The sequence below is a fragment of the Tyto alba genome, unplaced genomic scaffold, assembly GCF_018691265.1.
Source record: "Tyto alba isolate M040663 unplaced genomic scaffold, T.alba_DEE_v4.0 Super-Scaffold_21, whole genome shotgun sequence".
In the NCBI taxonomy this organism is placed as follows: Eukaryota; Metazoa; Chordata; class Aves; order Strigiformes; family Tytonidae; genus Tyto; species Tyto alba.
The window spans coordinates 3,492,151-3,506,253 of NW_024881295.1; the positions used below are offsets into that span (position 1 = coordinate 3,492,151).

Sequence of the window (14,103 nt, forward strand, 5' to 3'; positions counted from 1 at the left end):
AGCAGTCATAACATTTGATTTTCAGACATAAACCATGATTTTCTCAGATTCTCAACTTTTTAAATGTAGGTCATGCTTGTATTTCATTGTTGTTCTTACCACAAAAAGAAACTGCGCTCTAAAGAGTATTGTTTGCTTTTGGTTTTTTGTGTGTGTTTTTTTGTTTTTTTTTTGTTTTTTTAAGTATAGTACTGAATTTCATTTGTCCAGATATGCAATGTATAAGTCTCCATCTGTTCCTGCGGAAGCTGTTGATTTCTTCATACTTCAATTTACAGCCAGCTGTTTAAGATACACTTGTATCTCTCATACAGCGTTCCTATTCTGTGGACCTTCCTTCTTTGGGGATCGTACTAGGAAAGCATAGGGATGTGGCTGGCAAACTCTACTCTTCTATTTCAGTTTAATACTGATTTTCTAGGAAATCAGGTTATCCAGATCAGATAATGTAGGGAGAGATCCTGACTGAGAATTAAGACTGTGATAGGATGAAGCGGATACTCTGTCAACTTGATTCCTGACTCCTACACGCACAGTATTGTACTAGTTTGATTAAGCTTGTACAAACCAATGTTAATCAGTTTCAAAAAGCATGAAGCAATTCAGTGCAGATTTGTTTATGGATTTTGGTGGCATGATGGTGCTGAGGCTAAAAATTTAACTAGTGAGAGGTTGAGGCCTACCTGACATGTAAGAAATCCAAGTAAACCAGAGTATAAGCACTTCTTAGAAGCATAAGGTGATCTTTAAATGTTCCTTAACATACAAAAAACCTGATAATGGGAAATAAAGGCTGTACCTGCGACAGGGAGAAGTCAACATTTGATCCAACTAGTTAAACAGTTTAGATGTCCTGTCAGACACAACAACAGTGGCCTTGAAGTTTCCTACCTTAACAAGAATGTACAGAATTTAACACAGGAACCACGCAGGGAGACTAATGAACAATATGCCCGCTTGGTTTTGAGAGCAGAAGTTCAAAGAGTAAAGAATTCTTGACTTTTAAAATGTTTAACAAGATGACTTCTGATTTAGCATGGCCTGCCTCCTCCTAATACAAGCAGCAAAGATGCAGCTGATACAGATATGGGATGCATCAGACTGCCTGCATGGGACAACCTTACACGGTCGTGAACGTTCATGGGTCCTGTTGAGGATTATAACTCTTCTTATGTCACTTACTTTAGTCTGAGGTAGGGATTTGCTTTGGTTCTTAGGTAGGGACCAGCTTTAGTTCTTCTAGAGGAAAAAAGGTGTAGGTAGATTGTAGTCAGGACCACAGATTAAAAGGCAATCTAATAATTGCATCCTGTTTTACTGGTATCATGGACTGGAATCCCATCTTCTGTAGGTCACCCCTTTAGCTTATCTTGATACACTGATGACTAACCACTAGAGAACCTGCAGCAGCAGTCATTTCAGGGCTGGTGATAATGTCCTGAAGAATCTTAAGGTATGGCTGGTAAAGCAAGCTTTCTTTACTGCCTCTTAAGTGTAGCTCTTTCTACTTAATATTCACTTAGAAAGTAGAGTTATATGAAAAAAATAATGAAAATACTGAATGTATAGCCAGTAAATATTGCAGTACTTACATTTGAGATGAAAACCTAAGTAACAAGGAAAGCAGAAAGTTGTTTATTTTAACTGGAGAAGTGCATGAGTTTATTAGGACTAAAAGCAACTTTTTTTTTTTTTTTTAATCCAGCTAAAATTACTGATATAAATAGGCTGTATTACGCTATACTAGATACAACATAAATGGGAATTAAAGCCAGAATGTTACAGAGACAGAAAGCTGGAGGAATGAAGATAACTAATTCTTCAAATATATTAAATGCAAGAAGGCTACACATTGCTTTCTTTGGTGTATTGGATTCTTATACTTGATCTTGCATTGACCGAACTGAACGCAAACACTTTAATACAGAAACAGTATTTTACAGTTGAAGGCATATCCTCAAATAGACAGGTTCTGCACAAAAGCAGGACTGCATGTAAACTGGACTTGAAACCAGAGAGTTCCAAAAAAGAACTAAGTCCCTGGTACATATTTTGACTTTATCTACAGTGGCTAAATATCTCAGTGTTTTCTATAAGTGTGCAAAATGGTGCATGCAATACCACATCAGCTATCAGAATAAGAGCAGCAGGAAAGTGCCACTTCATTGCATATGCCTAGTCATGGTTATTTTGTACAGGGCATGTACCAACACATAATAAAAATATTTCTCAAAGTCACTGTTCCACTTTGGGTGGGAGGCAGAGTAAAAAAGGGTCATTTAAGATGGCTTATTGGGACACTTGTTCAGAAGAGAGGTGACCTTTGTGAAACAGATACTTCAGCTTGGTACCTCTTAAGGTGGGGGATATCATCACTGTGGCTTCTGAAAACTTCGCTTAAATCCAGTGGATTTTCTAATCCTGTCAAGGACTCTTAATAGTACACCAAGACTGAGTTAAATTTAGGTACAATGAAGTATTTGCCTATCTAAAAACCAGTAGACTTGCACGATCGAATAGATAAATTGTTCTAAATGTAAATTACACTATGGAGATCAATATCATCAAGATATCAAGAGGATACTCAAATGGAAAGCTCTCCTCAACTCTATTGTGCTTTGCACTTAGCACCTTCCTTCTCAGGAACTCAAAGCTCTCAGTACGCTAATACTAGTGAATTTAGCCTCACAACATCCAGTGAGGTAGGTTAGTTTACCCCCATTTCACAGATGGGAAAACCGAGGCAGAATTCTGAAGTGACTTGCTCAAGGTCCTGCAACTTGTCAGTGGCAAAACCAGGAATATATTTTCAGAAGTCCAGATCCCAGACCTCTGGCCGATTAAAGTCCCTCCCTACTACCACAAAGCAAGCAATACATGCAACTTTTCCCCCTCCTACTGTTGCCGTAGTCCTGGTGACACAGAGGAAGTGAATGATTTTTCCTGATTGAATTCCCGCTTTCTTTGGCAAAAAGCACCTGGTTCTGTCAAAGTGCTGTATTATGCTCTTTGCAGAGGCGTTTTCTTCTGAGGCACTATAGAAAAAAGATGGTTTCCCCATGGCAGGGAGACTGTACAGGTCCAAACAAAGTAGAGTCTTATTTCTTACAGAAGACTTGCTGCTTAGCATTCTTCACACGTTGTTCCTCCTTCAGGTTCTTCTGCCGTGCATGTTTGCTGGAGATGTGTTCCACATGTTCTGAGGGGAACCAGCCTCTCTCCCTGTCTGAAAGTTTTACGCCTTCCATCCATCCTGTGGTGTGGGGAAAAGCACAACATCAGGGAAAGTAGTCAAACATTTTTTTATTCTTCCCAAAATTCCCCCTCTGACAAGGCCCTAAGATCAAAGAAAAAGATCCCCTTTCAGTTTCCAAATAAAGTGTCTTAATGAAGATGAAGACTCTCTTTATACTCTCAGTCCAACAATCAGGAATGAGAGGCTCCTTCTGAAGCCTGATGGTGGTGGTAAAGCTTTAGACTACTAGAGTAAGTTCCTACCCGTAATTTAAGATAGTCGTTGTTTGTTCTGCTCACCATCATTGCTGTACTGCATAACCATGATGATATCTGCTTTCTCCAAAGCCAGCTCATCATTCTCCCGAGCCTTGTAAGTCTTTATGCATTGAACCTGTGGTGCATCTAAAGGGGAGGAAAGATCACAATGATATACTAGAAAGCAACAGTAAACCTGTGTACATCAGCCCCGGAGGAGGTAGGGGATAAGGGATTGCCCAAACATTAAAGAGCAGAGAACTGTAATTCTAGAAGACTACAGGTCTTCTATGTAATATGAGTAAAAATGAGTAAAAGAACTGGCAGAACCTGGCACTGAGGGAAAGCTCACAAGTATCTTATTTTCAAAAGGCAAGTATTCTGCCTCGGAATCACTCTGTGATTCTATCTCACAGGTGACTCCAACTCCTCTGAGCCAGCCCACCCCCACTGCTGTAGTAGCAGAGCAGTCTCACCAGGGCATTCCAGGAGGTCCAGTTCTCCTCGTGGAGGTGCCAAAGCAGAGATCCACCTCAGCTTCTCACTGCTGGAAAACATCACAAGATAGATATTAGGGTTCAGCATCACCAGATAGGGGTCAGGATTCAATGTGAGGGAGAGCAGTCTGATGACAGGACTGGGGCTGTGTGCATACAGGCTTCCTCACAGGAAGGTATCCTGGTTTCAGCCAGGATAGAGCTGATTTTTTTTTTTTTTTTTTTTTTTTTTTCACTTTTTAGTAGCTAGAATAGTGCTGTGTTTTGGATTCAGTATGGGATTTGATAGGAGAAGAATGTTGATAATGTACTGATGTTTTCAGTTGTTGCTAAGAAATCAAGGACTTCTCAACTTCCCACGTCCTGCCAGTGTGCAGGTGCACAAGAAACTGGGCGGGGGGGGAGCAGAGCCAAAGCAATGGACCCAAACTGGCGAATATTCCATATCACCTAATGTTGTGCTCAGTATATAGATGAGGGTTGATCAGAAAGTTCACTCTTGCTTCTGGGATTATGGTTTCAGGAGTCTTGCTTCTCAGGGATTGCTAGCCATGAACAGGCTGGCCCTTGGGCAGCGGGGGGTGAGCAATCACGCTGAGTGTTACTCATCCGTATTTTCTATTACCATTATTATCATCATTTTAATTTAATTTTATTTCGATGATTAAATTGTTTTTTATTTCAACCTACGAGTCTTCTTACCCTTATCCCTCCAATTCATCTCCCCCGTTTCCCAGGGTAGGGGAGGGTGAGTGAGTGGCTGTGTGATGTTTGGCTGCTGGCTGGGTTTAAACCACAACAGAAGGGTCAGGGAGACAGGGTACTTAGGGGAACCAGAGAAAGTGGAAAAAGGAGATGGGCAAAGGCAAAAAAATCCTGGTTTTGGAAGCTGATGGTATGGCATTATGTGGTAGTATTGTATGAGCAGCTATGATGAGAGAGGAGCAAGGTGGCTCATTAGGGGCTTGTTACAGCAAGAGGATGTTTTTCAAGTCCTCTGCTCAGCAGCTGCATTTGATATTTTAGCATGTGGGCAGCTGAGGGACAACCATCAGGCTCCTGGGAGGTGTCTGGCTATGGTAACAGGATATACTGAGGGTAACCTTGAGCTCTTACTGTGTTTCTGTACGAAACAAAAACTCCACCCTCTTTCCTTGGTAATTCTGAAGTAGAAAGAGACGGAAAACGTTTTTGTTTGTTCCGTGTAGTTTCATCTCACACTTCTCCCCACGCACATCTGAGAAAGCAGCATGATCAAACACAACAAAACGTCCACCCCTGCAGGTAAAGAGGAGGAACAAAACAAGTTGTGAGTTTTAAGGTGATGAGGGTTATAAAGTGAGTCCATGTTGTTTTCTGATGTCAGGAAAGCAAAAAGCTTTTAATGAGTCTTCATCTGTGACAGGCACCTTAAGCTTTGTTCTTGCTAGAAGTCTCAGACAGACAGAGAAGAGAGAGGGGACTTAATGAAAAGGGTAGAAATACTAAGCTCTGTCCTGTCAGAATTTTATTTGACAGCTTACAGCTTAAAAACAAAACCACCCCTCCAAAACCCCAACACAACCAAAAAACCTCTTGGTTTCCTGACAAACCAGTGATTTGCACATTCACTAATCTTCATGCTGTGCATTAAGAAGAAATTATTTACCAAGCAAAACTAGAATAAATACTATTGTTAAAGTGTTTTGCATTATCAAGATGGAAAGGCAGAATAGAAGTGTTGCATTAGGAACTGGAAGATATCTTGTTTTATTATCGTATGGTTTAATTAAGAGTTGGAACTATGAGATGCCACATACTTGCGTGATACTCACATAATGTAGAGTTAGGAGAGTGACTTGACAAATGCTGCCACTTGCTGGCAGGCAGAGGGGAAAGGACTCTTTCACCAAAGCACAGACCCAGAAAAAGATAGGTATTTTAGAAGGGGCAGCAAGAATTGTGTTGAAGCACTCACTCCTTCGGCCGAGACAGGAGCAGGCAGTCATTGAAAAGATGTAGGTAGATGGGACGGGTGGTGACTTTCCACTTTGGACTCAGCGTGTTGAAGTCCAGTGCTGTCAACTCACCACACTTCACAAGTCGTCTCGACTGTGAGATGAGTGGGAATATCTGCAAGACAGAAATGAACATTTATGTCAAGTGTGTACAAGGAAATCAGTATTCGTGAGTTTTGGATTTGCATCTTTGCCTTTCTCTAGAGGAAGTGTGCTTTCATCTCTCCAGCTGGACAGGAGTAAGTCATGGTAGGCACCTTCAGCTGAAGGCTGACACGAACAACTGGGCAAGGGAAGCACTGATGAAGAGCTGACCTGTGTTCTGGTTCAAAGGTTCTGTGTATGCTGGAGAGGAGAACAAAAAGTCAGCACAAGTGACTTTGTGAGGAAAGAGAGATGATACATTAGGCTAGAGCAAGGCCCAAAGAATGGACGAGCTCACCTTGCACTCAAATTCAATCTTCTGGCTGAGGTAGATCAGCTCTTCAGTGCTCTTCATGCGCTGGACGTTTTCATTGCAATCCTTGATGAGCTGCAAAAGAAAACAGATGATCACTGAAGTGGGAGCAGAACTGCCTGGTGGGATCAGTACTACTCCCAGGAGCCCCTCAAGAGTCAGTGTAAGTGACAATTCTTATTAGGCATCCTCCTGCAAAAAACCCCATATTTTTTCCAGGCAAGCATATTCAACTTCTCTATACCTATAATAATCATTCTTCTTTCTTAAGGAAGATATTCTTTAGATGAAGTCTCTGTGATAAGTATTTATTTAACTGTAGGATACTGGGGGGGCGATACTAGAGACATCTCAGGTGCCAAAGGTTGAATTGCTGGTTGTTTGGAAGCAGCTCTTACTAGATGCTCCACTGGAAACACAGGAGGCCGATTAGACAAACATCAGCCCTGATTTTCCACAACCCAGAGCTTGTTGCCAGTACTTGTGAGGACAGGACACAATGAAACAGAGGTACTTCAGCCTCCAAGCTGCCTGAGGCAATACAGGGCAGCTGCGTAACCGTGTCACAGAGATAACGCTGGCTTGAACACAGCTGGAGTCTAAGGATTTCAGTGTATGACATCTTGCCCACCCAGCTCAGACTGCAGTGCTTTGGGAGCTGTGAAGCACACAGGTGCAGTCTTAAGACCTTTAAGGAAGTATGTGTCATGTTGAACTTGTCTTTAGGTTTGTGGTGGATGAGAGGGGAGAGATTGTAAGGAAGGGAGTGACACTCCAAGAAGATCAAATCATCACTAGACAGAACAGGAGCTAGCTAGGAACAAGTCCACCTTATGCTGCTGTACAAAGTTTAGATAACAAGCTGTCCCAGAAGACTTTAAATCTTGTCTCTCTAATAAACAGGATAGAGGAAGGGAGGCAATAGAGTAATGTCTTGCCACGCCTTTTTTTTTTTTTTAAAGCAGGATTTTCTTCTTGGGACTAGGGTGGCAGTTGATCACTAATTAGAGACAAAGGTAAGGAACACAAAGGGGGAATGGCGTTTAGAAGACTGGGAAGAGTGAGTCCTGAAAAAAAGTAGTTTGATATCATTGGTGCAGGTTCAGTCGCATCTCAGCTGGCTCCTGCTTTAGTGCTTTCTGCTGACAGCTAGCACTGCACATGCAGGAGAGTCACATGAACACAGTGATTTGTTACTCACGAGGAGCAATGGCAAGGGCCCTCAACGAGGGTGAAGATCAATGAAGAGGACTGGGCCACTTTGGTGCCCTGCAGCTGTGTGATGCAATATGGCTGTGGAGAACCACAGAATATGCTGAGTTGGAAGGGACCCATGAGCATCACTGAGTCTAACTTCTGACTCCACACAGGGCAAACTAGAAGTTAAACCATATATCCAAGAGTGTTGTCCAAACACTTCCTGAACACAGTCAGGCTTGGGGCCATGACCACATTCCTGAGGAGCTTGTTTCAGTGCTTGACAACCCTCTCAGTGAAGAACTTTTTCCCAACATCCAACCTGAACTTCCCCTGACACAGCTTTAAGCCATTCCCTTGTGTCCAGAGAGGAGAGATCAGCACCTCCTTCTTTGCTCCCCCTCATAAGGAAGTTGTAGGCAGCAATGAGGTCACCCCTCAGTTTCCTCTGAGCAAACCTAGTATCCTTAGCCACTCCTCGTAAGTCTTGCCCTCTAGTCCTTCCACCACCTTTGTTGCCCTTCTTTGGACACATTCTAATATTTTTACAATCTTCTTGCACTGTGGAGCCCACAACTGCACACAGTACTCAAGGTGAGACCACACCAATGCTGAGTACAGTGGGACAATCACCTCTATTAACTAGCTAGCCATACTGCACTTAATTCACCCCAGGATACAGTTGGCCCTTTTGGCTGCCAGGGCACATTAACTCATATTGAGGGTACCAACAACCAAAACCCCCAAATCCCTTTCTGCAAGGCTGCAGAACAGGTTGACAGTTTTACCTTTTCAAGAGCATCGTAGGCCTGTGTTGCTTGCACTTCCTCCTCAGACCCAGGCCGAGTTCTCTTCAGGATATTCTGCATAAGAAAAGATGTTTTTCTTAATGCAAACAGGGAAAGCTGGACATGTGTATCTGGGAGGTGCAGGAGAAACAAGGAGACACCAAGATGCCAGCCTCAAGGTAAACTAAAGCAGTGATAGGTAATGAGATGTGGAGGCAACAAGGCCAGAAATTTGAGATACAGAATGTCACTGATAAGCTGACATCCCTGAAAATCTAAATCATATTAACTGTCATTTACAAGTTACATGGCACAGGAAGCAACCATTAATCCAAGCACAAACAGCCTTAAGCACAGAATTGTTCTTGGCCTCATACTCCTTTTCTCCTGTTAAAAGCAGGCTCGTATATTCAAAAAGAAGAATTTCACAGAAAGAGCTCAAAATTAGTTCTTAGGGACCTGCTGGTTGCCTGTCTGGAAGGTTCCTATTTGCCAATGTTGCAGGCAAAGAGTAGAGACAGGCTGCCTTCCAGAGGGCAGCCAAGGAGCCTTTGCTTTGTCTTCCTAGCAGGAAGCCAAAAAGGTTCAATAAAAAGTAAATCAACATCTTCTGAGAAGACTCCATAAATTATTTATTGGAGTACAGTTGAAGCAGTGTTGAAAGAAAGTCCTAACCAGTATACAGACTGCATTGCCACGTGCAGGCTATCATATCCAGCTCATGGTGCTGGACTAATGCACAGCAGATATTTGTATGATGACAAACAGGTTTGATTTCGCAAAGGCCCATTCACAATATACACAACTGAGCGGCTTTAGAGCATCCTGCCAAACGTATCACAGATGCAACATGAATGGCTGCACGCAGTCCTTCTACCCAGTGCTTGGAGACAGCTCATATAAATATGACTTTCAGATCCAAAGAAGGGTCAGCTTGAGAGAAACTGTAGGAAAGCAGAGAATCAACATTTACCTGTAGGAGGAGCTTGAGTCGAGTGATGCGCTGGAAGGGGAGGATGAGGAAGGATTTAAGTGAGAGGCGCTGGCATACTGGATCGCTTTCCAGTCTCTCCAGGACTTGTTGGAACCCCGCATTTCCATTTCTGTGAGAGTGGTAAAGAAAGGACATCTAGGCACCACAGCAAATAAACAGTCTTCCTACTATCAGATTTCAGTGAGTGTTTCAGTCAGGTTTTGTCCCTGGGGCAAGAGATGTCAAGAAACTGCACCACTCCGCTAATGAAGAGCAAGTATGGGTTTCTAACAGCTACAGGATGGCAGTACAGCTGTTGTTGTATCTTTCCTCTTTCTGCCACAGCCCTCCGGAATAAAAGCCAGAAGTAACAGCTACATTTCGATTCCCCTCTATCAGTAGGACACCTTTCACACGGGCAGTGGTGGTTTGTATTCTTTCCTTATACTGAACGGTCCAGCTCCAGGGTCTGGAAACAGCTGTCTCCCCTCTTTTGCTACTCCCGAGGGGAGCTGGCTTCCCCACCTAATGTCTCTCTTCTCCCTCTTAGACACAGCCACTGCCATCTAGTTTTTCATGTTGGGCAGTAGCAGATAAAGGGCTAATGGTAGTGAGAGTGTCACGAGCCACCAGAATAGCCAATCCCATATCCTTGAAGAGATGGGGAAGAAGGTTGTAGGCCCAGTAGACATTGCTCTAGACAATATCCTAGAGATCCTTTCTGCATGGAACTGAGCCTTCCCTGAAGGGAATAAATTGAGACACTAAACCTCTCCCAGTCAGCAGCACCAAGACACAGTGCCTGAATAATCGGGAACAGCATCTTCTCCTGGAACCACTGTAGCTTCACTGGAATTGGGTTGTTACGAAGGGAAGCAGTGCTGAAGTGGCAGGGAAACCTTGGCTCAGGACTGGGCTCATGCCTGATTAATGCTTGGTTGTGCCACTGGGTACAGAAGAGGATGTTCCACGCCACCATCCAAAGCAAGAGAGACCAATGGTGTTCTCTGGCCCTAGGATTTTCAATCCATTTTAAAGACTCCTGCATAGTCAGTTTAAGTGTACTGACAGCAGCCATATTTTTCTTAATTACAGAATCACAGAACGGTTGAGGTTGGAAGTTTCACTTGAAATTATTGCTTTCTGGTTCTTAGTAGTCTGAAAACCACAGACTGAAAACTGTTATCCAGGACAGTCACTTTTGCTGTCTTCAGTAGAGGGCAGACAGAGAGAATAGCCTGCAATAGAATCTGATACTAATTATTCTTTCCAATGCTGTGGGAGAGAAGCCGCAGCAGCTCTGTCCTGCTGTTCCAAATGCCATTGAATTGAAGGTTTCTGCCTGTTCTTCCAGGGGTGTAGCGAGAGCACCAGCCAACAGCCTGGACCTGCAGCATTCCCCATCACTTGAAAAAGTGAATATTCGAGGTGCAGCAAGGAAGTAAGGGGAGAGAAGGGTGAAACAAATGAGAAAACTTACAGTAAGCGTTGGAAGGTTTGCTCCTGATAGGTCTGGTTTGTTACGTATGGCAGATACACCCTGCGGAACTCGGGGGCATGTTTCAGAGCCACATCACACACATGGAAGGTGAACATATCCTCCTCAAATTTCTCCTCCAAGTCAAAGAGGAAACTGCAGCACATGGTTGCAGTGCCATAAAAGGAGAGGGAAATATCAGTGTCATTTAGTAAAGCAGGAATGGCCTCAGTCCTCTAAAATCCTGATAGACCACATAAAATGGTGAGATAGCTCTTTACTTCGAGAGAGAGAATAATGCCTGTACAAAGACAATTTAGGGCTAGATATCGGCAAGGATGAAGCAGAGGTCAAACACCTCTGTTCTTGAGAGGTCATACTTCCACGGGCGTGGTCAGAAAACAACTGAAAATTAAGACATCATGAGAATAATCCTACTAGTAGAAATTGAGAAGGTAGCAGCAAACCTTACTATTTTAGCAATGTATATAGCCAAGCCTTGGAGGAAAAAAGCAGAACGGAATCCTACAACATACAGGATTCCTTGCATGTGGGGTCATGTCTACGTTTTATGACTTATGCTCAACTGATTCACATTAGGTTCTGTCAAGTGATGGCTGTAACTTTTTTTCTTTTTTCCTCCCTATTTCCGTCTTTTTTTTTTTTTTTTTTTTTTTTTTTTGGTCAGGGTTCGTGCAGCTCCTTCTTTTGTCTTGTATTTAGCAGGAGCTATATTTGGGTTGGGCTGAGGTCTAGTTAGTCAAGTTTAGTTGTAGTGGAAGCAAATAGTGCATGGCTACAGTAGCATTTTGAACATTCTGATCTCCTGCAATGAGCTCTCTGCCCAAGAACTGGAAGGTGTCAGTCCTGGAAAGGGCCATATCTCACCTGGCACTGACATCGCGTACATCGTGAAGGCGGGAGAAAAGCCACTGACGCTCTTGGTTGGTGAGCATTGCCTGGAGCTCTGCTGATCGCTGGAAGTGATCCACTGCCACGTTTAAACTGCGCAGGTACGAAGCCTCAGACATTATCAACTCGAACTTGGCCTTGAGAGATGAAGTAAGAGAGCACAGCCTGTGAGGAAACTTATGGAGAGGAGACAGGGGCAAAGCAAGAAAACCTCCCAGTACATTATGTAAGTAGCACATAATTACAGAAGAGAGATTTTAGGAATAAAAGGGCAAGCACTCCATTATATATAGTTTTTTCTTTGTTTAGAAGACAGACTCGTGGTATGACTTAAAAGAAAAAACACTACCTGCTCTCATTTTACTTTTTATTCCCCCTCAGCTCCACTTTCACTAGGTTCCCTGTTTTACACTGTCCCATAAATTTTCCAGCACCCGCATCACCCACGTTTTTCTCCTTCATCATGTTTCCCATGCTGCTGGTTTTGCCTCTTTCCCTGGGTCCACCCATCCACCTCTTGGTTCCTCTCATTTTCCTCACCCAGCTTCTCTATGTACCATTTTGCTGAACCCAAACGTCTTCCTGTTTCCTCTCAGCCCTGCAGCTCACACAAGTCAATCTGGTAAACTCACCCTCTACCACAGAAACTACAATTCACTGTGGGTTTTTTTTATTAGCATCTCTCATAAGCTTATGTGTGGGAGAATGCTGGAAGTCTTCTACTTTAATATTCTCTTTCGCACTGAACATGCTCAAAATTCCTTGGTTTATCTCGTTCCAATTGCCTCACGTCTGTTTTCATGAAGTTATTGATATGGTCCAGAGTCTGTCCTCCAGTGCTCTTTTTCTTTACAATTCTGAACTTCAGCACTGTACTACTTCACAAGCACTGGTACCACATCCCCCGTGCTGCCTATGTGGGTAGAGGTGACATCTGCATTCAACCACCTGCACTCCCACATCAGAGTTTTTGTTCTCCACTTTAACCACCCTTCTGGGGACTCTTTCTTGACTACAGACCACCCATCTACCTTGTTACATCTGCCCATTACCTCTTGCAGCTTCTGTTCATCACGGGACATATTGAGCAGCATTCTGCTGCCCCGTATCATGGGGATGTCCTGCCAGAGGGATGCATTAGATGAGACTGACAGACGTTGCAAATATGAGTCCTGGGGAGACAGCACTTTCCTCCGTAGCCTTGGGGAGCTTGGGAAACTCGACTCTATATCCTCTGCGAAAGAATCCACTCTCTTCTGGCTTTGAATGGCCTTGTTCAGAACCACATCACTGTACTCCTGATAGAGCAATCTTGCTGTGAAGAGAGGAATGTACATTTATACCTTCTATAGGAGCTACTCACCCCCTGCTTCAGTCTGGAGAAAACTCAGTAACTGTCTCATAGTAGGATAACTGAACACATTAGACCACACGCACCCGCTGTAAGCAAAGCCCACCAGCTGCCTGAGCGTACTGCAGGACTCTGGTCTCACTGCCTCCACTGGACACAGCACTCTAACGTTCCCTCTTTGCTACCACGTGGCAGGAGCCACTCTCCTCTCTGCTCACTCCAAAGGTGAGATGAGGGAGGAGAGAGGTCTGCCACAGTGCTGCAGGGAGAAGGTACTTACAGGAGTTGATCAGTTTGGAGTGCCGGCGTTTGAAGTTCTCCATTGCGTCTGCAGGTTTCTTCTCTCTGTCGGGGAATAAGGGTTTGGAAAGAGTGAATGAAGAGCACAGCACCAGAGATGGCTTATCCAAATCTTAGTAACAGATCTGTCACAGCAAGGATCTCACCTTCCAACAAGCTCAAGCTCCACATGCTTTACTTAACAAAGAACAAAGTTTGGCTTAATGAAGACACTGTCCTTAAGGGACAGAAATAGTTCTGTTGCAACGGGGTCCTCTCCCAGAGGGCACAGACTGAAACACAGGCTTAAGTCATTTTATTATAGTTTTCTACTCCTTATCATCATCTTTGGTCCCCCAGGAATAACAGAGGGTGTCAGGTGTCTGCGCTACACAGTGACAGGGGCAAATTCTAAGGGGCCTTGGAGACACTTACCGCAATATAACTGTTTCTGAACTGACTGGTGGTTCCCTGTGTGCCTTGTGAGCTTCCTCCTCTGAAGGAACAGAAGGAATTTCTGCATACAAGACAATTAGAAAGTAAACACATAAGTCCATTTTAAGGGTCAAGTTACAATCCAAGTGATACACAGATACCACCTACCTATACCGCACCTAAGTAACAGTCTTGGGTTGGAGCACAGGTGCCCTCATGACCTTTATTTGTCAGAAACATCCTGATTT

At 43.6% G+C, this 14,103-nt stretch overlaps 1 protein-coding gene across 2 annotated transcripts in view; it reads right to left on the reverse strand.

The window, feature by feature from the left end:
- Positions 1–1,860: 1,860 nt before the first annotated feature.
- The window catches only part of ARHGEF5 (Rho guanine nucleotide exchange factor 5), a 37,270-nt gene continuing 25,027 nt past the window's right edge, over positions 1,861–14,103 (reverse strand). For both annotated transcript variants that reach the window (XM_032995028.2, XM_032995027.2), the window contains exons 3-15: positions 13,856–13,937; positions 13,422–13,486; positions 12,843–13,105; positions 11,767–11,927; positions 10,882–11,034; positions 9,402–9,531; positions 8,429–8,503; positions 6,429–6,518; positions 5,947–6,101; positions 5,106–5,267; positions 3,969–4,039; positions 3,535–3,639; positions 1,861–3,253 (exon numbers count right to left, since the gene is read on the reverse strand). In XM_032995028.2, coding sequence (XP_032850919.2) covers positions 3,099–3,253; positions 3,535–3,639; positions 3,969–4,039; positions 5,106–5,267; positions 5,947–6,101; positions 6,429–6,518; positions 8,429–8,503; positions 9,402–9,531; positions 10,882–11,034; positions 11,767–11,927; positions 12,843–13,105; positions 13,422–13,486; positions 13,856–13,937 — 1,667 coding nt within the window. In that variant the 3' untranslated portion in view covers positions 1,861–3,098. The remainder of the gene's footprint in view (positions 3,254–3,534; positions 3,640–3,968; positions 4,040–5,105; positions 5,268–5,946; positions 6,102–6,428; positions 6,519–8,428; positions 8,504–9,401; positions 9,532–10,881; positions 11,035–11,766; positions 11,928–12,842; positions 13,106–13,421; positions 13,487–13,855; positions 13,938–14,103) is intronic.